Source organism: Topomyia yanbarensis, chromosome 2, assembly GCF_030247195.1.
Source record: "Topomyia yanbarensis strain Yona2022 chromosome 2, ASM3024719v1, whole genome shotgun sequence".
NCBI classification, from domain to species: Eukaryota; Metazoa; Arthropoda; class Insecta; order Diptera; family Culicidae; genus Topomyia; species Topomyia yanbarensis.
This window is the reverse complement of record NC_080671.1, coordinates 98,873,070-98,898,112: the sequence shown is the minus strand read 5'-3', so window position 1 is coordinate 98,898,112 and position 25,043 is coordinate 98,873,070. Positions and strand designations below refer to the sequence as shown.

Here is a 25,043-nt window from a genome sequence, read left to right as displayed (position 1 = left end):
GTTGTTTTGTATAGCTTTCAAATGGTTTACAATGTCGCCTTGATATCAATAGGAAAGTTATAGGAAATGTTATGGGCATTACAAAAAACTAATTGTTGGTAATAAAACAAAATTTAAAATATCTCGAGAATTTTTACATTTCAGAAAATTTTTGTTATAAGTATTTTGATTTAAAATGGCGTTTAGAATCATATTCAAAAATAAAATTGTACTTTTGACTGCAAATAGTATGAATTATAAAAAATTGTCAGAAGTTGTTGTTAGGAAAACTTTTTATTGAAATCTTCTTCATGATCCAAATACACTGAAAAAGCTTCTTTTATGTCTTTAAAACGATAAACATTAGACTTTTGACAATTTATGATGGAGTAACGCGAATAACTTTTTCAAAGGACATAATAACATGAATTAATTGTTTTTGTTGAAGCAAAATTTCAAATATCTCGAAAACTGTCGCATTTTTTAAGATATTTGTTAAATGCATTTTGATTTAAAATGATTCTTAGACTTATATTCTGTAATAAAATTACAGTTTTGTATGTCAATTAGTATGAAATTTAAAAATATGTATAAAGTTATTGTTAGAAAAACTTTTTTGCTGATAATTACTCCATCATGAAATTACACTCAAAATGTTTCTTTTTTCTTTAGATTTTTGTTGGCAAAATATAAAAAATTAGAAAAAATGTTTTTTTCGTAATTTAAATTTTTATCATAAATTTTTGTTTTTGTGAAAAACGACAACATTTTTTTCAGTGCATATTTTTTCGTGCAGAAGTATTCATTACCTGTAACTCGTTCTCAAATAGTTTTACTGTATAAAATAGTGTAATCGAACAAAAAAAGTGAAATTATAAATTATAGAAACGTTTACGCCCTTTTAAAAAATTACGCTTGAGTCAAGATAATCTTATAGACTATGGACAATGTTTAGTCTTCCATGCCGGTTGAACCTGTAAAGTTTTATCGGAATCTAAGATGGTCGGTCACGATTTCAGAGATTTTCGGACGGACCTTCGTGGAATTCCTCACGAGAGAAGGCAGGCGGACTGACCCCCAAGTTGCAAAGGATAACGCAACTAATGCGTCACCGCCAAGTAAAAGGATCGCAACACACAGCAGCAAGCTGCGTCAACAAGACCCAGTAACTTAGTTTTCATTTTTACATCTTGTAAAAACACAAAAGATCCACGACGCAATTGTGCTAACGCATTGAGCTGAGTCAAATAAATTAAAAGAAAAAAAAATACTGTTCCAAAAATTAAAACCATTCAAGTGTGATTAGGTGACAAATTGTTTTTCGGAAAATGATGGAAAGTGGCGTTTTCGCTTGTCTTTAGTACGTCAGGATAGGGATTAATGAGCATTTGATGTTTTTTTTGTACTAACAATTATACAAATAACGATCACTTTGCTAATGAAATAAAGTCTATAACTATTTTTTGAAGAGTTAATTGTTACTAATTACTTCTAGAAGGCTACTGAGGAGATTTTATAGGGTTTTCCAGACAAGATAAGAAGAATTTCAACGGGACTACGAAGAAAGTTAATAAGATCATAATGATTATAATTTCTTAGTTGTGAAAATATGCAAATGCAAAGTACAATAGAGACCCACGCGCAAAATAGCCATCAAAGGCACCGTGTCAAATGAATGTGTTGAAGAAGTAAAAAAAATGCCAGAAATAATGGTTACAAGTCGGTGAATCATAGTTGGATGAATCGCAGTTTTCTCTGCGTCCTAACCCCATACCCGTTAGTAGTACGGGCACCGGCTTTATTTTGACAATTCCAATTCGCCACGAACGTTTGGATAGCACAGTAAATAGTTCCGGCACACAGAGACCATCAACTGTTGTTCGTAAGCAAACATAGAGACCAGACATAAAAATGTGGGTGCAAGGTATCTATACTAACATCAATATTTTATTAAACTGCGAAAGTTTTTAGGTGTGACACTAGCTGATACATCTTTAGACAGCTTCGTACTGTGCAGTTCAATAAAGAAAGTTCGTTTGTCTTTTGTACATCATAACTGACAGTTATATCTTATTACCTTTCCTAGCTAAACACTAGAATGGTTAGAACTGCTCTACTGTTGGGGTAGGGAGTCTCACTTTTCAGAATTATTAAATGCCGTCTCCAACAATTCAAAACAAGTTCGAATAAATGTTTCCGTTTATTTTCCAAGTAATTTTTCAGTTTGTGTTGTCAGCTGATGTTTCGCGGTTGCAACCGTAAAATATGATCATTGACCCATAGCGATAAAAGTAACAACAGCGGCGCCTCAACTCTCACCAAACCTTGTACCTACCATACATATGTGATATTTTGAGGCTGCAAGCGTGATTCACCAGCCCATATGATTTTGGATCTGGTGGTAACTGGTTATCACAGTCGCTCAACAATAGATAGACGAGAATCGAAAGAGTCGTTACTTGGCCTCCGTGAATTTGTAAAAATAGTCGAAGCTTCCAACAAATATGGTACATGATATCGGTCACTCACAGGTCAATGCTACAGGTGTTGCATTTTGATGGTTGATTGAATGTTTTGTCGTTCCATGGCGTTGCGGTGCTGAACCTCGCAAGATTATTCGGTTTGTTTTCACGGTGATTTAAAGGTAAATTAATAATTACAATTCCGGTCTGTTTGACTGTTCAACTTGAAACAGGTACATGGAAGCGGGAACCAATGACCAATCATTTATCCATACACAGCTGAGATAACCTACAAAAAAACCTTTGCCAAACAACTTGGAATTTGCCCATTACGCTTTTGTGCGCTAATCCCAGCTCCGACGCGTCCGACGTCAGAGTGATGAATAGTGCGGAAGAGGTTACGCTGATCAGTCGACGCTGATCCCACCGACCGGTTGGTCCTAAATTGAAATTTGGTCGTGGCTAGCTTGCCAGATACCGTGACGGACGGGTTTGCCTGTGCAAAAAATAAGTGTTTATACTTCGTTGAACGCTTTGCGAACGCTGTGTCCGGTGAGCGAGTGCGGAAAAAGGCGGGTTACCGATTTTTTTATTAGGTGACATGAATTTGCGTAACGCGACTAACTTATGATTGAATATCGATCGCGTTAGATAAACGAATCAAAAAGTCAGTGTGCTGAGGTAAAATATTTCTCCATTAAGTGTTACAATTATTATATTTTAATGGTGATTTTTGGTATGTCGTGAATGCTTGAGCAGTTTACAAGTAGAGTAAAGCCATGTCAAGTGATCCTCGATTTTTTCGCAAAATCACCGATTTTCATGAGATATGTTTTATTGTATAGGGATTATGGTAAACAGCTTTTGGTATAAATATTTCGTTAAAACTCCTTTTTTCCTTTGAGATATTAACCCTTAAACTTTATTGCATGATAAAATTGTAAAATTTATATCTCAAAACCTACTGAAGATAATTAAATGAATTTTTGTACACTTATGGAATGATATTTACACTATCTCATAAAAATAATTTTATAATATAGTTATGTGAATAACGGTACTTTGCATCTACTTAAAAATTTTAATTGTATTTTTTCTTGCGTTCTTCACGCTAAAAAATTTCAAACGGTATGTCAAATTACGCGTCAATCTCTCACCTTCAATAATCTGTATTGATAATTTTTCATTTTTGTTTCTATCGAGAGTTATGGATGATTTTGTAACGGTGCGTACCATCAACGCACGGCCCACTTTGATGCAGCCCGGTGTAACTTACACATTGGCAACGCCGCATGTCCCAACGTCCTACTGCGCATCGCGTAGGAAACGTGCATCGCATGAGTAAATAAAACCACATCTCTAGATTGGTGCTAAAGACCAAACTTTTATATACGGATTATCAAAGGTTAAGGTTTTCTGGATATTTTGAGATACTTTTAGATTTTTTTTTGACCGAGGTGCACAACAAAAACAATTTTGTTTAATGAATACTTTTTTATTATAATTTAACGTTACTAGAAATTAAACTGTATCGCAAAGAACCGAAACATAACTCATATAGGGTGATGTGCCTATTATGGCAGTAGAGCCTATTGTGACCCTATTTCGTACCCCTTGGTTTCGAATCAAGCATATGAGATAATGACACTATCGATTTGGCTAAAGCAGGTGAGAAAAAATAAGCTCAAGTTATATTCTTTATTTGTTGTGCACATATGTATTTAGAACTATCCTCTAAATCCAACTTTTAATTAAAACAAAATCACCTTATTGAAATATCTACTATTCCGCCTCACTCACGTAGTGGACCGAAACTGGATGCAACGGCGCTTAGCAAAATAAACACTTACGAGCCAGCATTTACCGCCTCATATCTCGTTATTCCAGCACAAATATACTAAACATTGCACTGATACATACCTTTATTTTAGCTGCAGAAGCTTTTTACGATAATTTCACTTTAAAATCACTCGTCAAACACTAGAATAGGCCTAGTGTTATAATAGGATAAAACTAAATACGGGGGTTCCTATTATTGGCATGTTTTGCTGATACACTACCACAATCAAAACCAACTTTTTGTATCCATCATACAGAAAAGAATCACCAGTGCGGCCAAACCAAAACATGAACTTGTAAATATAATGTAATGCAATTTCAGGTATAAGTAATCAATTACTTCAAGTTATTCAACTAATTGTTGATTGCAGATATTTTATTTTCATCTGCACATACAATTCGGATCGGGAGAAAGCAATGTGATGTGAAACTTGTCATTGCAGTTGCTAACCTTCGAATGGTTTTTTTCTGCGTGCGCAATTCTGGGCGCTCTTCTACTAACAGCTGATGAGTTTCATTGATGTGCGTGATGTTTACGTTTGTTTTGATCGGCTGAAAAAAGCAGAATGATTCGTTTTACAAATCACACGTTGGCGTCCATGATCTGGATACCTAGTTAGAATCGACGCAAATGGAATATGAGGCATTGCGTTTCAACTAGATTGTTTTTCGATGAGGTGGAAATTGGCACACCCATGAGGCGATAATTGGATCGTTGAGGTGGGAATAGATGCACAGAATGGAACATTTATTTTCATTTATGCTGAAAATTGAGGCAATTCTGCTAAATAAGCATTATATAGATGTTTAAGAAACAGTACACTGATACTTTATGCTGAGAAAGGTTATAGATAATATGGCTTCTTTTAAAATTGTTCAAAAAATAGTGCGACCCTCTCCCTAATGGTGCCAAAATAGGCTCATCACCCTAATACGCTTATGTTATTGCCATCTTCGAAGACACTTTTGTTATGGCATTTTCGTTTTTGACAGTGTACACCAGTATTGTCGGGGCTATACTCATTCAAACTTCAGTCTATCTCTTTTTTTCACTATACCGGTGAATACCAGGTTAAAAACGAAAACGTTATTAGTCGATGTTTCATCCAAATTCATTACTAGTCTACAACATTATGCAGGAAAATGGAACATTTTATGAAAACAGCATTTTACTTCGCTTGTTTATGTCCACTGAGTGATCTTACTTATAAACAACGAATTGTCTTGCAAAAAAAATTACTTTGAATCTGTTTTCAATCGCATTGGCATGTTTTCTTTATCGCTATTGCTTCTGTCAATTCTGTTAATTAGTGGTTCTCCAAGTTCTAGTAAGATATTATTTACTTCATCAAATTTCAGTAAATCATGAACGATTTATAATTCAAAATCTTCATTACTTTTTTAACGAAATACAGTATTCGGTTGGTCGAACCATATTTATAACATAAAAACAAACGAATGTTTTGTGAGCAAATATACTGTGCTAACACCTAGACAGAACCAACTGACGATAAAAAGTGGTAAAATATGTCAATTTGCAAAAAAAAGTCATATACATGCAGATTCAAACATGCCCATTGCTCAAGTTTGCACAGCAACTGCCAACATCCGAGCGCGCCGGTTTGAGAGTTTGAATGACAGAAAATTAAATAATTCCTGAAAAATATAACACTAAAAACCATGCAAATTACTCGGAATATGTTCACCTTTAAACATCCGCACAGAAAAGCTTATCTTTTTGCTCTAATATCGAAGATGGCAATTTTGGGCATAAGGTATGCTCTGCCAAAGCGATACGCAGTAGGACATTGCTACATGCGGCGTTGCCAATATGTAAGTTCGCGCGGGCTGCATCAAAGTGGGCCGTGCGTTGATGGTACGCACCGTTACAAAATCATCCATAACTCTCGATAGAAACAAAAATGAAAAATTATTAATACAGATTATTGAAGGTGAGAGATTGACGCGTAATTTCACATATCTTTTGAAATTTTTTAGCGTGAAGAACACAAGAAAAAATACAATTGAAATTTTTAAGTAGATGAAAAGTACCGTTATTCACATAATTAAATTGTAAAATTATTTTTATGAGATAGTGTAAATATCATTCCATAAGTGTACAAAAACTCATTCAATTATCTTCAGTAGGTTTTGAGATATAAAATTTACAATTTTATCATGCAATAAAGTTTAAGGGTTAATATCTCAAAGGAAAAAAGGAGTTTTAACGAAATATTTATACCAAAAGCTATTTACCATAATCCCTATACAATAAAACATATCTCATGAAAATCGGTGATTTTGCGAAAAATTTGAGGATCACTTGACATGGCTTTACTCAGTAGCATTGAGGTCCAGAGACTTTATTTACAGTAGTACGGCTGTCTGAAGTGGATTATTTCTAACGTATATTGTCAGATACCGCTGTTTATTTATTTTGTGTCGACGCTTCGGGCAAGGTTCCGTTCATAGCGGTTTGTAGTGGAAAAAACTGCCAACGGAAAATCTAAAAGTCGAGGGAATGGTGACTACTTTTTTTGTTAAGAATATCTTCCATATATATATGATCCAGTTTTCTGTATATAATTCTAAATAATGCTCAAGTTCCTTCAAATATCCTCTATAATTCATAAAGCATAGATCCTCATCAATAGGAAAAAATAATGAAAGTATTGCCTAGTTGCTTCTTTTTCGCAAGGATGATATTAAAAAGTTGAACGTGTGATTGAAAAATTGTGATGCACTTTTTTAATTAAGAGAACTCATCGTCCAAAGATTGCTATAGTTCAAGGATTGAAAACACAGTTAAGAAAAATCGAGGCCTATTAGTTCTTAATCTCACTAAACAGGTAGGGAATGGGTTACACTACCTGTAAATTGAATGTTGAAAGAACAAACCGTTGCCAGGTTTGATTGTAGATGTTAAACATTCCTTTCAGAATTTATCTTCATCTTCATGTGCTTCCATCGGACACGCATGAAATTACACATTTTAGACTCGTTTGATTGAATAGCTCTTTTTCAGTTGTTAGTGACGCATGCGATGTGATTTTTGGCCCACTTCAACGTTTTCTTTGTGTTCTTTGCTAACAACCGCGGTTTCTTGAGCACGACTCTGTCAATCAAACTATGTTGAATAAATTCTGAATTGTTTGTTGTGTGTAAAACAATATATCTATCCGCGGAGTACAGGTATTGGCTGTTGGATATAGGGGAGCCCGGGGCCAGCTGGCGGTTGGGGTAAGTTGGCGGAATCCCCTTTTCTCCGTTTCCGTTAGACATAAAGCGCTGTCTCTCGTTGTGAGCCTCAAGTAACGTGAAACGCATTATCCAATGTGTTTTTGTTGTAAAACATTTTGTTTTGTAGAAGCTATGGGCGATATTGTGTTTTTGAGCATAATTTGTAAATTTTCTTAATTTTAAACATGTTGTGTTATTTAAGGTGGTTTTCAATATATTCCCCGAATGTTATTTAAGGTGGTTTTCAATATATTCCCCGAATGATTATATTTTTCGATAGTGCGTGAAAAGAGCTTTCAGTATCCGTATAGATATTACTCCTATCCATACACAAAAGTAATTTTTTAAATCCTTTGTTATAAAAAGTGCGGTCGGGATAAGTTGGTGGTGACGCACACGGGGCAAGTTGGCAGTACTATTTACAGTGCAAAAATAGTCATCAAATATTTTCATTTCTGGAATTCACTCTAAAGTAAGAGAAACTTTTTCTTGTGTCTCTCGTCAATGCAGGGGACAATTATTTCGGCCAATCGCCTGAAGAATTTCGAAAATTTGCTTTTGAATATGGAGTACGCGTCGAAGTCAAAATGATGGGGTATTAAGACTGAAATATAATGAAAAGTGTCGAATAATATACATTTTTATTGAAAAGACAATCGGCACTTTTCATAAGGACCACTGATGTAATTGAATTTCCATTTCATTGCTTATTTTTTGGCATTCCGCCATCTTACCCCACACATACCGCCAACTTACCCCGGGGCTGGGGCAAGTTGGCGGCTTTTCCGCGTCACATATTTTTGTCTCTAGCAATAAAGACAACGTATGAAACATTTTCATAAAATTCAGAGATGTTGCCGACAGTCTGCTCTTTCATGGAACGTGCTCTATTATGCAAGATCTACCAACATCAAAGCGGTAAAAAATGAAAACACCGCCAACTAGCCCCGGTCTCCCCTACTATTAGGAGTCTTGCAATCAAAATTTGATCAAACGGGAATGCGCGTGAATTGATTATTGATTAATTAGTTTTTAGTATAATATTATTTATTTTGAAGTTCAACTGGACGATGTTAAGTCAGACGGGACTAAGTCGCAAAATATAAGAAAAATGAGATAATGATAGCATTGGATAAAGAATATCGTCAGCTACATTCGACTTTTGCCAGATTTGAAATATGTAACAATAAACAAGAATTACGGCGAAAATCAATTTCCAATCATAATGTAAAGGATGCTGCGATTCAAACTTTGAACTCGTTTTTCTCGAAACCAATATTTTGTCACTTAGTCCGGTCTGACTTAACACCGACCAATTGATACTATATAGCGTTGCGAAACTTAACCTTTTGTTTCAACTGACTTCGCATCCGATTCTTAGTGTACTGAGCGAGGTGCAACGATCATTCCGACCACCGAAAACCTGTCGGACGAGTGATAGAGATGGTCGGGTTCGGGTTTTTGGACCCGAAACCCGGACCCGACCCGAACCCGACGGGTTTCGGGTCGGGTTCGGGTTCTGTAAATTAAAGCTTCTCGGGTTCGGGTCGGGTTCCGGGTGTTCAAATTTGAAATTCTCGGGTTCGGGTCGGGTCCGGGTTTTTGAAATTTTGAACTTTCGGGCTCGGGTCGGGTTCGGGTTCTTCAAATTACAAATTATCGGGGTCGGGTCGGGTTCGGGTTTTGAACAAAACCATCCAACCATTTCATGACAGTCTTTTTTGTAGTAATGAATTATACTAAAATCAATCGTAAAGTAACCTGTTTAAAAATATTCGCGTTTTGACTATTTAATTATGTAATATTTCATTTTGTATAGAGTAAGTCTTTAAAATACGTCAAAATTCCCTTTTTTCTTCATATTGCTATAACTCCGGTAGTTTCAAATCGATTTTGACCATTTATACGATCTTGTAAAGACTTTTAAATTTCCCTTTGAACAATTTTTTTTCAAAAACCGCTCAAAAAGCGTATTTGTTCCGATGCTTTTTTGAAAACCAAACGCCAATACAAACGTTAAAAATACAGCAATATGTAGTAACGGAGATGAAACAGGAAGGCGTCGAAGGAATAGGTAGAGCCGGTGCATTATACGTGTATATAAGTATGTTCCAGAGCCTGGGCTGCAGAAGATAACAAATCGAATGATGCGTTTTGCATACTATATACAAATCATATTCATGAATGTATTTTGCCTCTTTAATCCGCAAAAGCAAAAATTACGATACCAATCCAAGCGCATTTTCTAGTTACTTTGGTATAGTTTGTTATATCAAATAACAGATACTATTATTCGACAGAGTTGGAACCTATACAATTTTACACAAGTTTCTTGCTTTCTATGTATCGATATTTTGCTTTGAAAAAAAGATAAATTTTTTTTTAATTATGTACACATGACAAAACACTAACGCAAACGGGTTTGGGTGGTACATTTGTACCCCAAACAAACTTTGAGCGAGCACTGTTAAGTTGGTCAAATGAAACAAATAGGTTGTACCTGCTTTAACGGAAGTTTAATAATCAAATGGGTTTATGATAAAGATTGCTTGCAATTTAAATAAACTATAACAGAAAATTAAGGATTTGGTGGTACTTTGGTGCCATTATGGAGGCTCAAATTTAAAAAGGGCGCATTATTTTTTTTTAAAGCGGATAGTTTAGGCCAAATCTATTTTCTAGAGACTGTCTTTGTTCCATCAGACCTAAACCTAGCTTCACTTCCGCCAGGTTCCGTTGTTCATGACACTCATATGGTGATGGTATAATAGCACCACTATCAAATCATTGGTACATATATGAAACAAGCACTTTCTGTCAGATTGTTCCCGGGCTGAGCTGTTTGCATGATCCGGATTCCTTCATGAAAATACATGAATTTCCACGAACTTAAGGAATTGATCGCAGAAATTTTGTGTGTTCTGTTGAAGCAATTAACGGATTTTTAAAAGTTTGGAGTCGTTCCGAGAGCTCCATTGGGGAAGTCGAAGCATCTCTACTGGCGCGCTTACCGTATAACCTGAAGCATAAAATAACTTAGATACCCCATCATAGATCGTCCTAACGCTAATGATGGGACATCAAGTACACGTCAAAAAATCTTGATTGATACCCTTCGATACAGGTTTGACCCTACCAACCAGTAACGTGGGTGACGTCATGTAAACTGTCGAATACGAATTGCCAATTGCCATAGCTTAATTTAATACATGTAATAAATTATACGAAACTGCCTTGCAGGAATGGTTTCTGATAAAAAAATTAGAAATTTTGGTTAAGGACGACGGACAAGGTTGTTGGAAACTGTGAACAAGCTTTCTGTTTCTCCATGAGTTAGCCGCCGATTTAACTTAATTTCCAGTTAAAATATCGACGATTTATAAGTTTCTCAGAACATTACAAATTCGACGTTCAATAATGCTAAATATAAATGCGGATTCTACTCGGCAGTGATTTGTTTTGCCATATACAGATATAACTCAATGCGTATGTTGCAACTTCAGATTCGAGTGATTCTACTTGATGAGCCTAGGGTCCAGATCGGGTGCCTAGCATTAAAAATCTTCGAGATCTTTGGTTGATTCTCCGTAGCAAGTTGGATTCGGATCGGGCTTCTTAAATTTTAAACTTTCGGGTTCGGATCGGGTTCGGGTTTTCAAATTTTAAGATTCGGGTTCGGGTCGGATTCGGGTTCGAAAAAATTGAAACCCGACCATCTCTAACGAATGACATATGAGACCAGCGTGTCTGATACACTGATCCACCAAATCAGGACAACCAAGCGAAAATTCTCGAAAAAAAATAAATTTAACACACGTGTAGTGAATTAGGGCATTTCTAAAAAAATCAATATTATTGTGAAGCCACACAAAACAGTTGAAGGTGTACCCGGCTTCTTATTGTATTCAGCTCGCTTTGAATCCTATTTCCGATTCCTTCATTTATGTTTCTGTTCTCTATGTCCGTTCAAAAATGACCTATCATAGCTAAGATTCCTTTCATGCTCAAACGGATGTTGAAATAAAATCGATTCCTCGGCTTGATATTATATCTATGGTCCTTATTCGGGCCCTTTGTAATGTTCTTCCGTGCCAAAGGAAGTACCGGAAAACGCACGATATTCGACTATGACCGAACGATTCACCATAAATAAACGCTTCTTGGTAACCAATCTAAAACAAACAAATGACATTACTAGGCATATCACGTGTAAGTACCTACAAACGAAGTTGAGATCAACGGCGTGGTCAACGAGACGAGTTTGGTTGGCGCAAATCTGATGAAGCACGGGGTTGGCTGTTTTAAGGACCCCATACTTCAGCCAGTGCCGACTACAAACGATTGTATTGAACATCAGTCACAACAGCTAACAAAATAAAGACTTATGTTAGCTCAAGCTCACATCGGGTGACCTTCCCTGGGTATGCTTTACCTAACTATCTTCTTGTTAACAAGGTTCATCTATCTGTTCGCCGTTTTGTGTCACGGGTTCTAACCGGACTTATGGTAAATAAGTGGACCATACAGCCATAGCCAATGAGTGCGAACGTCCTATATGCAATGAAATTTTAAGTAAGAGTATTAGAAAGTCAAGTAAAAATAAGGTAATGAAATCAAACTTTTAAACGTCCTAAATCGATTGTATTTCACAAGAATCTTTCTCTACTTTTAAGGCTACCGAACTTACAACAATGTTATTCTGTACATGAACGTGAGCAGTACAATATTCCTGATGTGAAGAAGTTGGGAAAAATGATTTCTGGTCACATTTTGTTTCTCGATAAGCATTTCACTTCGCTTACAGAGGGCCGAATCTGGCATCACTTGAAAGCCAATGATATTGTGTTCACCTCTTGCAAAGTAATCCATTTTCTACGATTTTTTGTCCTGAACGTGGGGAGCGCTAGAGCCCGGGTCTGTGGCCCTAGCTTAAGGATATAGCAATTTGAAAGTGGTGCAATTTGATTCCGTACACCCTTCATGTGTGAAAGATACATGTGTGACAGTTTTCAAATAAAAAGTTAGTTCAAAATTTCGAGTGGGTAATTACCCACTTGGATATTTTCAAAAGGGGTGGTGTTACCCATACTACCCACTTCATCCGTTGACCCTGAATGTAACTATTCCGACAATTATAATAAGTCTGTTCATTATAGAAGCCTTTACACAATAGTGTTGAAATTATATAGAAGAAAGTTCTATAGCAGCATACCCAAGATACATTAACGCTCTATATGTCATACAAATGTTTCAAACCTATTCTCAAGTATTACGAATATTGAAAAACGATGTCTTAAATGATGGTATAAAATTTACTGTAGTGAGGAATGGTATTGAAGATGTTTGATTTTTCTCGTTTATTGTCAGATTGACGCATAAAACCGCCATGGTTGTCTGGACTTCTTGCACCACTACCACCAATATTGCTGTGACTGATCCACCAAGTACTGAAATATCGAAATCAAATACTACAACAGCAATAACAACAACAACGACAACCATCGCCTCAAAATACCCTACGTTTCGAAGTCGGTCCCTTAAAACTGTTTACAGTTGGCTCGCGGGGAAACGACAGGATGATGGGGCGGAAGGTTTGTGGCGGGTTCACGACACATTGTACGATCTGACAGAATTCATCGATCGCCATCCAGGTGGCGCCGACTGGATTAAACTGACGAAGGTAAATTTAGCTTGACAATTTAGTTTTCATCTAAAACTGATCTATCGAATTCCTATAGGGAACCGATATCACGGAAGCATTCGAAAGTCAACACATCAGGAACCACGCCGAAATACTGTTACCACTGTACAAAGTACGTGTTGCTCGAGATCCTCGGAATGTGCAGTTAACGTTTCACGAGCATGGATTCTACAAAACATTGAAACGACGGGTTAGAGAAATATCGAAGAACCTTGACACGCGGCCAGCTCGATATTCGGAATTGATCCAGGATTCGTTATTGATCGCTTTTTTCGCCCTGGTCTTTGCAGCTGTCACTCTGGGTAGCTATTTGGTAGCGGCCCTCTGTGGGTGGGTCCTCGCGGGTACAATGATCTGCGCGCACAATTTTTTCCATCAAAAAAACAATTGGAGAATGAGGATCTTCAACTTGGCCTTTTTCAGTTACAGGTGAAAAATGTAATTTTAAAGATTTCCTTTATTCTGAACGATTTTTTCATTGCAGAGAGCAGAGAATATCGCATGTGCTTTCTCATCATTTTTACCCGAATTCTATCCTGGACTTGGAGATTTCTTTTTTTGAACCTTTTCTGTGCTGGCTACCTCGATCCTCTACAAAGAAAAACCGAATTCAGCGGTTTGGATCGTGGATCTATGAGCCTCTTGTTTTCGCAATAATGTTTTTGAACGAATTCATTAAACGGTAGCTGCAGGTTTGTTAATTAATGTGTCTCGTGTATTAAAATGTTTATTTCTATCACTAGACTTGTCGAAACATTATTCACCAGCACCAATGCTTTCTATTGGGATGATCTTATAACGCTGATCTTGCCTACTTTCATGTATGCAACAAGCTCAAACTGTTTGTCATCGGTTCTGGCCATGTGGATATTCATCGTTTTGGTTGGAAGTTTTGCTTTCGGTTTCATTAGCCTTAATGCAGCTCATCATCATCCGGATATCGTTCATTCGGGCGATTCAATTCCGTAAGTTCGGGTATATTAACCCAATTGGTCTGTTTCATGTATTAATTACAATCATTCGACAGCATGAACATCGATTTTGGCATCTACCAGATAGCGACTGTCATCGATCGGTCCGATATTAGAGATTCGCAGTTGAATGTATTGACTACCTTCGGTCACCATTGTTTGCATCACCTATTTCCGACGATGGACCACGGATTGTTGCCTCAATTGAACTCGGTGTTTCTGGAGACATGCGCCGAGTTCCATCTGGAATATCGTGAATATTCCTGGTGGCAAATGTTCATCGGGCAGCATCAGCAGTTGGCGCGCGTCACCCCGATGACTTACGTGGGCTCGAAGGAAAGAGACAAAAATCAAGCCACTCATGATGGTTGTAAAGCTTAGTTTTAGCAGTACGATACGTACCAAACGGCTGTGGGATAACATTGTTATTCTTTACTTCTAACATTTTGTATATTACATCCGAATGATTAATAAAACTAGATTCCTATTCGACACGCTTCGTACTAAAACTGTTTAAGGAGTTACATACCTCTTTGTGCGCAAAATGTCAAGAAAGTTTGAATTTACGTAAAGGCATAAAGCAATGATTTCATTACATCAATCTTAAAATATTTTGGTAGTACATTTTTCAGTAAAATTAACAAGCATAAGTTTATAAAAATATATTGATAATTAGCGGAGTTATGGCTTTTTCCCCGAAACCCTTTTTTCCCCGAAACCCTTTTTTATTTAAGGTTTGCGGTGATCACGATTGAAGACCAATAGATCAACTAAAATCCCAAAACTAAAAGAAGTCCATTAGTGCATGAGTATTCCTCGTACCTTAACGATTAGTTGAATAAATAATATTTTTTCCTGCATTCAGGAGCTTTTTTTTTTTCTGAAAAATCGCTAAAAACTCTAAAAATTGTACCAAAAACTTTCATCTACAAAACAAAAATTTCTGCATGAAAAAGGAATCGTGGTACGAGAAAAATTATTTACGATCAATTAAAAAGAAATTAGAGAGAATTAGTTGAGTGGCTTTTCGGCAATCGTGATCACGGAAAAATCATTTTTGGCAAAACGACATTTCGCGAAAATTGAGTATAAATTTTCATGTTACCACTGCTCTTGGAGAAGGAAGCGCTGTAACTTTAAATCTATATCGCAGATCTTCATAAAAATTTGGGAAAATATTCTCAAGCAGTTGTACTTTCAGATAAAGTAAAATTTTTTTTTCGATATTTTGAAATATAAAAAGGTATGTAACCCCTTAAATATTTCCGAAAGATTAAATCTTGATTGAAATTCGATTTTTACAAAAATCTTACAAAAGAAATGTATAGGATTCGCTAAAATTTTGCAAAGTATTTCCAAGGCCCGGAGGGCCGAGTCTCATGTACCAATCGACTCAGCTTGACAAATTGGACCAATATCAGTAAGTATGTGTGTATGTACACTAATGGCATGTTATTATCTCAGCAACCGATGAACCGATCTTAACGCGACTAGCTTCAAATGAAAGGCCTAACGTAAAGATTAGACACTAAAATTTTGTTTTTTGATATGTTGTTTACTTTCTGAGATATGGGTCGAAACACAACATGTGTTAAGCAAATAACTCTCGAACAAAGCAATTAAGTTACGCTAACGAAACTTTTCTAATAAGCTACATGTTGTCAAAATCCGTCCACGAATAGCGGAGATATTAAACATTTTATATTTTCAATCCTAACTTACTATTTTCCGACAACTAAAAATGAGACCGCTACATACAGAGTATTGCTTTGCTGGTCATTTAGGGGTAAAACTAAACCGGTTTCGAATATCGAAGTATGAAAACACATCTACGTAAATCAAAGAATTCAATTCCGTAAACAATTTGGGAATTTACTTAATAATCAATTAACTATTTCAAAAACTCAAAAATTTTGATTTTAGTTCACTTCAACGACAAAACAATGAGTAAGTGCACCTCAAAGCGAAAATTTGTCCAGAATTGATGTATTTACCAGCTGGATTAAGCATTGCGTTCAGTCGTGAGCTAGATGTTGGGTGATATATGAATGCACAGATCACCAAGTAATTCATCTACTGCCGCTCTACGCATAATCATCCCATGTGTACAGGGAACCCCATAGCACATGGGGCATTTATGCGTATAGCGGCATATTCATATTATACTCGTGGCATCACCGAGAGCAACTGTATTTTTGAATCCTAAAATTCAAGTAAAGGTTTACGTTATACTGGTCATGGCTTAAAAATTACCAGTCACAATCAGTGTTACGAAATTTCAAAATCAGTTACCTATTTCTGCTTACATTTACCGAAACCGACAGTCAGATTCAACGCCTCTCTCATTCATTCACTTTCCAACTGACTGAAATTTCATGCAGAATCGAATGCTTGAGTGCAGAGGAAATATAAGTTCATTCACCAACTAAAGCATTCATTTGTTATTATGTCGATAGTTTGAAGGCAGAAGTTAGCATCTTCTACATTTTCGAGCATAAGTGAACTGCGTAATCTATATCTGGTGCACTTTTGATCGATAATCCCTCTCAGAGCCAGCATAGAAATAAAATTCAGTTTGCTTCTGAAACCGAACATGTCCGTACCTGAAAGCGCTGCGTCGGGACAACGAATGACGATGGAAACGAACCAAAAATTTCATTCATCGCAGCGGGCATGAATTGAATTTCGTTTTCTTTCAAGTTCATGCAGCGATGTCAACTTTTTTAAGCTCTGGTCACAATATTTATAATAAGATGTAAGGAATCAAAGTATTGCATAATAACCCTGTATTATGCAATACTTTGATTGGTTCATGGTTAAGAACCTCTCGAGAGGTGTTTGACTGTCACATTTGGAGAAAAAAATCGTTCTACACATACCATCAAATCTCAACCATTACAAAGTTATTGGACTTTTTGTGTTAAAAACTTATTTGTCTTAAAATACCTCTAACTCAAAAAGTATACTTTGTATTTCAAATATTTTAGGTCCACTGGAAAGGTGAGAACATTTCGCAATGAGTGATGCCCTCACATGTTTCAGCTAATGAGTTTAAGTAGCCTTTTCAAAGTAATTTATTGAAAATTAAGCAATTTAATCGATTTTTCGTTCATTTCTTGAAAATCCTAATAGTTAACCTCATCATTTTAATAATTCAGATTGTTAGTCTTGAAGAGCTGCACAATTCGTTCTTTGACATGATACACTTACCTTTTCTTATTTTCATGATTTTGGGTTATTCAACTTGGATATTTTTATCTCATTTTCACTAATACCAGCTCTAATTGGAAAAGTATGGCACTTATTGTACTTTTTTTCTTTTTATTCGAAAGCCAGGAAAATTTTACAGAGAAAAATGTATTAATACCTTTCAGTTAAGTAAATTTAGTATTCTTTTAGAAGTAAATTAGTTTAAAATTAGTGCTATTATTAGCATTTTCGTTAATTTTCTTAAAATAGTAATTAATAAACATCACCATTATTATCATGGAAACAAGGTATCTCAGCAAGTTCTATAGCTCTTTCTTTGACTCCATTCAATTATCTCTCTAGGTTTCGATGCAAAATCGTTTATATCACATCGTTTCATATGCAAAAATAACAATTTCGAACCCACTACATTTGTGGAGAGGTCATGCTGTGTTAACTATTAAATAGCAGCAAAATGAAAAGAGATATAGACAAAGTGTCAAATAAAAAATTATAGAGAACATTAAGGGTCAAAAAATGAACAATAGTAACGATAAATTTTGTTGATAAATAATTAGAATAATCGAAAAACTCCAAAAAATACAAATTTTGAGTTATTTCGTTAGTAAAAAATCATTTAGTACACTTAACTAAAAGATATTTGTACATACACTGATAGGACATTTTCTCAGCTTTCCAATGAAATCTTGTAAATAACGATATAAAGCATATTTTTTAGATTAGAGTCTTTTAAGCACTTGCAAGTCGGTTACAGGAAAAGTATAGTAATGAAATTACAAAGAAGTGAGCAGAGACAGGAATATGACGTCCAAGAACAAATTATGAATCGTCCTAAAACCCAACTTTTGGATAATGGATATTGCTATAATCATACTTCATTATTTCGAGAAAATTAGCAAAAACCTCCTCAAAAACACTAACTTTTAACTACTTTATAGCTGAAAGGTAATTAAAACTGCTTAACTAAAAGATATGAGAACACCATTCAATAGGAAATTTTCTCACCTTTCGAATGGAACTAGAAGGTTTAAAATACAAAGTAGATTTTTAAAGTAAGAGGTATTTTAAGACAAATAAGTTTTTTACACAAGAAGTTCAATAACTTTGTAACAGTTTAGATTTGATGGTATGTGTAGAACGATTTTTTTCTCCCATGACGGTTTTTTCCCCATATGACAGTCTATCACCCCCCGAAAGGGTTCTTAACCATGAACCAAGCACCCTGTATATAAAACAATCATTTGCCATTCCTAACACGCTCCCCGCTTTCTCATCCTCATTCTCTCTCTCTCTCTCTCTCTCTCTCTCTCTCTCTCTTCGTGTTCGGGGCAACTGTCATGACTCACATCCATCTTGCTATTTCTCAATTATCCTATTATCCATTTCAAAATTGTGTGATAAAACCTTCTACTGATCTGACATAATTATTAACGCTTTCATGCCCAAGCTTTTTCTAGCGTATATATTATTCCCAAACTGTTTCCCTAAAACTGTTGCTTTAATCAAGATAGATGCTTTCCTTGCAGTGTTAGAAGCTGCTCCAAATTCACCTTCCGATACTCAATAGCATTTTCCTTGAATTTTTATAATAGTCCAATTGTTTGAAAAATGTAGTCGAAAACATTCGAAATCATTTATCAGTTTACAATTATATTTGAAGACAACGAAAATATATCAAAATTTCATTTTTCACCGTTAACTTAAACTGCTCCTGGAAGCACTGCTTCTGAGGAATCCAATCACAATAATTGCAATAACTTCAGTTCTACGCATAATACTTACAAGTGTTGGTGTTCAAATAACGGATACTAGTCACAGTTATTAGTCTTACTTGTTCTTGTGAGCAAAGCTTGTCCATATCAAAAGTTGTAGAGTTATAAACAACAAGGGCATGAAGGGGTTCATGTCCAAGCTAATTATATGTGTGCGAAGTAATTGTGTAGCTTTGAGAAGACTAAACTTTCTTTTGTCTGCTTCTTCCCTGCAAAATTAATGTTGCATCCAACTTGGCAAAGAAAATATTTGTAGTCCTGAGGGGCCATACACTAATTACTTAAGGGCAGGGTAAGGGTTCTTCATTTCTTACGTAATATCAAGAAATAAGTACGAAAAAAGAAATCACTAAGAAAAATATTCTTTTCATAAGATAGGAAACTATTTCTAATTTGTGCCATGTGTTGTTAGGCCAATATCCTTCTTTTCAAACGTTCGCTTCAAACCCTCAAGGTATCCGAAAAAAATTTCTGTCATTGATTTGTCAAAGATCTTGCAGGCCGAATATTGTCAGAGTATGAACTGTATTTTAATAAATATACACCAGAAAAGGTTATGGATTCTTTTAACCCTTTGTAAGGCCCAGAGTTTGGGGCTATTAATAAATGTTACATTAATAGAAACATGGTTCTTTCACTGTTAGAATATATTTACATTTATTTCGTAATAAAAAACTGTTTTGAAAATATACTTACTACCGCCCGTTAGAAAACGCCAGTCTTCGTATTGTTTGTATATTTCCAAAGAGATTGGTGCAAATATAGAAAAAAATCGAGCTTAATAACAAATTCAGAAAGAAATTAAGGTGGGTTAATGGTTATGGTGATTAACAGTTAATAACCCCTAGATTCTGAGAATATGTTGAAAAATGAGACCACAGATAACGGACGTTCATTTATTCATCTTATTTTTTTTTGCAATTTTTACCAAATTTTCGGATTGAAAATATCTGTTTTTACCAATTTGCATCACCAACTTGTTGGGTCTAAAGTATTTTTTCAGTATATTGTCCAAAAGGATATCGCCGTATTTTTTTCAAAAAACTCTTCACCAATCTGGCACTTTCCACTGTATCTAAATAAAAAGTAATAAGAAGAGTTGCCAGTCTCCTAGTAGATTTCATAAGACTGGAACACTTCTCACTTCATATTTCCGCATTATGAATGAAGCGAAAAGGTGGCCATATAGTTGCCACTGCCTTGTAAAGGATTAAGTTTTACATTGCAAAGAAATAGATTCCAAGGAAGTTGAATATATTATTATATATACTGTCTTCGAATTAATAATTTTCGTACAGACTGAAACACTATACTAACTAAAACCTATTTTCAATTTGAACATTTCTCTACTTAAATTAAAGTCAAAATGATGAAAAACGCTATTGAAGAGCTGACGGTAAACATCTACCGGGTCATTCTGGCCGTACTGCGTGCGATGAGTAGAGCGCCGAAAGAAGTCCATTCTCCGCAGAGACCTACCAGGAACGTTGAAGTCCAGCTTAGCGAGAAGCAGAGGGCAGTCAATGTTGTCAGCGAGAAGATCGAACACAAAAAGTCGCTGCAGAAAAACTCTCCTGTTTCGTAGCGTAGGCAGGTTGATAAGAGCACAACGATGCTCATACGGTGGTAGTTCAAATCGATTTCGCCAGGGAAGCCGTCGAAGGGCATACCCTAGGGGCAGATCACTTGTGATGCATTTTTAAAAATCAGCGAAATTAAATGCATTTATTTCCATCAAAATAGAAATTCATAATGTATTTTGCGTTGCGTGCAATGTTGTTTGCGTTGCGTGTAAGACGTCAAAACCCTATAGAAAAACTAGCCCTACATTTAACAAAACGTCGAACAAAGTGGATCAATGTAGGACGTTTGTTAAACAAACTTTTCTGCGAGGCAGTGCAAAGCTGATGCAAAAATTGAAATTAAATGCATTTTTTTCAATTTGATGCAAATTTGTTACACATTCTTAGAGTGATCTGTCCCTAGGGCATACCGGACGAAGCTCTTTTGCACCCGTTCTATGCGATTAATGTGTACGGTGTGATACGGGGCCCAAACGATAACTCCATACTCTAGAATGCTGCGTACCAGACTGATGTACAGTGCCTTCAGGCAGTAGACGTCGTTGAAATCTTGGGTGTTTCGTTTGATGAGTCCTAGTACTGCATAGGCTTTTGCAGTTACTGCATTGAGGTGTTCGATGAAACGTATCTTACGGTCAAGTATGATACCAAGGTCCTTGATTGATGAAACTCGTTTTACTTGGGCAGCACTCACTGCATACTCAAACGTAATTGGCGAGAGTATTCGTGTGAATGTGATTATGTTGCATTTCTGAATGTTTATAGTCATTCCGTTTCTATCACACCATGCCATGATCCTATCAATGTCCATCTGAAGTGCATAACAATCTACCAGAGTTGTTATGATGCGATAAATTTTCAGATCACCTGCGTACATCACCTTACACGATGTCAATTCGCTGCAAATGTCATTCACAAAGAGCACGAAGAGAAGAGGTCCAAGGTGACTGCCTTGAGGTACACCCGATGTGATATCGAATGTATATGGCAAAGCAGATTATGTGGACCTAATCGGAGTTTTTGAATATATCCTAAAGGTTATTCTTAAATTTCGACTGGGAGAGATTAAGATGCCAATAACATTACAGCGGATAGTTATAGTTAAATTTTGTTTTGAATTTTCTTCTAATAAATCTATAAATATCTTTTTCGCTGTCTTATTGTTTAAATAATTAACAATATTATTTTTTAATTACGAAAATCATGATAAGACCTTATGTAGGAAGAGGAATCAGGAATCAGAATATATTGGCTTAAATGACACGTTCCCCGTATGTAGTCGGGGATTTGTGGGGGAGGGGGAGTTCACCAAAATCTCAAGAACTCCTACGTGGTGGGAGGGGGAGGTTGAAAAGATCTAAAAAAAACCTTACGTAATTAGTGTACGGCCCCTGATAAAATATTTGCAAAATGTTTGTACAGTAAAGTTTCGATTATATCATGCTTATATATCCTTCTATGTATACATTAGGGTGGGGCAAAATGATCGTTTTTTCAGCACAGCGCTTTTTTGGTTCCTTTTGGGGTCCCAAAAAACTGTGCAAAATTTGGGGTCGATTGGTGTTGACCCGGCGTAGCGCATTGCGTTTGAAATTTGTATGGAGATTAGTAGGGGAAAACCTACATTTCTGCATTTTTAATTCTACAGACTACAATTCTTCCTGTAGTATACCAACAAATAGATAGAAGTGTAGTCCAGGATATACTAAACAACTTTGCCGAATGATGTATGGTGTTAGAATGTCTCTAAGCCAAGTTATGACTGTTCAAAGTTCAATACGTCGAATTAAATGCCAAAAATCATTTTTATTGCGAACACTGCGAGTTTACCAATGGAATTTCATATAGAATTCCAAAATAACATTATTTATATTAGATTTATCACATTGATATGTTTGGATGAATTATTCAAAAGCCTTAGCTCAATTTCATGAGGTAGTTGTGCAATAGGGCGTAGTGAGGGGTGAGGGGGGGGGACTTTAATATGTAGAAATTCGAACTGAAATGTTGTCGAGTTGGAATGTTCAGATGAATTATTTCAAAACTTTTACACATTGTCCTACGCATAATAGTAACGATGAAATAAAACATTCTGTACCCATTTGCCTTGACTTTTATCAATAGAAGTTATGTTACAGACTGAATCAAATGATGTCGAGTTGATATGTCAGAGGATTATATTCCGGTATAATACGCATGATTTGATAGCATGCTCAATTCTATGCTGTTCGATCACGAGGCGTGAAGCTAATTTCTGGATTTCAACATGAAATCCACCAGTTCCCTACATCATTTTTGCTTCAGGTGATCGAACAGCAGCGAAATGAGCATCCCATCAAATCATAGTGCGTATTAAACTGAAATATAATCAATGCAATCCTCTGATATATCAATTCGACATCAGTTGATTCAGTCTGTAACGTAACTTCTATTGATAAAAGTCAAGGCAAAAGGATACAGTATGTTTTATTTCAACGTTACTATTAAGGGTACGTTATTGTGTAAATGTTTTGAAATAATTCGTCTGAACATTCCAACTCGACAACATTTCAGTTCGAATTTCTACACATTAAAGTCCCCCCCCCCGCTCACCCCTTACTACGCCCTATTGCTCAACTACCTACGGTCATGAAATTGAGCTAAGGCTTTTGAATAATTCATCCAAACATACCAATGTGGTAAATCTAAAATATATAATGCTATTTTGGAATGCTATATGAAATACCATTGGTACACCAGAAGTGTTGGCAATAAAAATGATTTTTGGCATTTAATTCGATGTGTCGAACTTTGAACAGCTATTACTAGGCTTAGAGACATTCTAACACCATACATCCTTCGGCAAAGTTGTTCAGCATATCCTAGACTATACTTCTATCTATTTGTTGACATACTACAAGAAGAATTGTAGTCTGTAGAATTAAAAATGCAAAAATGAAGGTTTTCCCATACTAATCTCCATACAAATTTCAAACGCAATGCGCCACGTCGGGTCAACACCGATCGACCCCAAATTTTGCACAGTTGTTTGGGACCCCAAAAGGTACCAAAAAGTGCTGTGCTCGGTTGATGTGCCTATGATTACGTTTTTCCATATAACAATGCCCCACCCTAGTATACATTTATCTGTATATATACATATGTACATGTACGTATCTAATGCATATGTAAATAAGTATGTAGGGGAATTATGGGTAAAACCGACACTGTGGGTAAAACCGACACCCCACAATTTTCCCTAGAAATCAAATTTTTGTTCATTTCATAATAATACTTTATTATTAGCACGATTATGTAGAGCATTTGAACACAAATTGGATTTGCGACGGTAGCGTTTATACTCTACTGAATGTAAAATTTTGTTGATAGATTGTAAGGTTTAAACCGAACAAAAGCTTTTCAAATCACCACTTTTTTCAGTATCTATTATTATTGGCCTTTTTTATGATTAACTGGGTATATTGAAGACGATTTTGAGGTATTCAATATTTTTTTATTGCTTTTAAGAAAAATGTTCGCTTTTTGGGTAAAACCGACACCCTTTTGTTAGGGTAAAACCGACACGCTGTTAACATGGTTGTAATTATTTGCGATTCATTACAAAAGGCTGTGATCATTAGTGACACTTCAATTACACTATTAGCACACTATAGTAATAGTAAAGATACACAGAAATACTTTTATTGTGTTTATTTCTTATGAGTCTCATTAAAAATTAAAAATCTTGAATTTTTTCTTATCATATTCTATTGAAGCTTTTGCTATTTCTGCAAAAAGCTCATGAAACCGAATTTCTAGTGTTCTCTTGGTTTCTCATAGATGAACTTTATCATAGTGATGATAATGATCTTTTGTATACCCCGGTAGAACCAGGTTATTTTACTAAGAAGTGTGTGTCACTCACAAATGAATGAATCCTATTAGCAAAATGTAGAACACTTGCAAATCTTCTCTTACGAAATAAAATGACACTGACGGTTCCAATGATGTGCATAAGGATTACTTGGAAATATCAATACCAAGAAATAATCCTATAGCATAAAATACTCTTGTTTATAATACTACGCTTTCGAACTCTCTTCTCCTCACTACATGATGAAGCTACAAAAAGCACATTTTTGCATCACACATACTCTCACTTTATTAATGACGCGTATAACACATTTTAGTAAAGATAAAGATTTTAATAAAGTGGAGAGAAAATACATTAAATGGGTTTTACCCGCAGTGCCTAAAAGAAGTCACTTTGTTTTCCAAGTTTTGCAATCAATAATTTTTAATGAAAT

General features: G+C 35.7%; 1 protein-coding gene across 2 annotated transcripts; it reads left to right on the top strand.

The window, feature by feature from the left end:
- The first annotated feature begins 2,871 nt into the window (after nucleotides 1-2,871).
- LOC131678961 (cytochrome b5-related protein-like) lies at nucleotides 2,872-14,679 on the top strand. Of its 2 annotated transcripts, none has more exons than XM_058959423.1 (6): nucleotides 2,872-2,993; nucleotides 12,888-13,200; nucleotides 13,259-13,650; nucleotides 13,706-13,903; nucleotides 13,965-14,186; nucleotides 14,249-14,679. In XM_058959423.1, the coding sequence occupies exons 2-6, from the start codon at nucleotides 12,907-12,909 to the stop codon at nucleotides 14,571-14,573; spliced, it is 1,431 nt and encodes a 476-aa protein (XP_058815406.1). In that variant the 5' UTR covers nucleotides 2,872-2,993; nucleotides 12,888-12,906; the 3' UTR covers nucleotides 14,574-14,679. The 2 variants fall into 2 exon arrangements, with proteins under 2 accessions (XP_058815406.1, XP_058815405.1); XM_058959422.1 differs by having other exon boundaries at nucleotides 2,872-3,122.
- Nucleotides 14,680-25,043: the final 10,364 nt, after the last annotated feature.

Excerpts from the sequence above, each read along its gene's own strand:
- LOC131678961 (XM_058959423.1), top strand. The coding sequence starts at position 12,907 with ATGGTTGTCTGGACTTCTTGCACCACTACCACCAATATTGCTGTGACT. Across the intron at positions 13,651-13,705 it reads TTGGCCTTTTTCAGTTACAG|AGAGCAGAGAATATCGCATG; the intron begins GTGAAAAATGTA and ends TTTTCATTGCAG. Across the intron at positions 13,904-13,964 it reads TTGAACGAATTCATTAAACG|ACTTGTCGAAACATTATTCA; the intron begins GTAGCTGCAGGT and ends TTCTATCACTAG.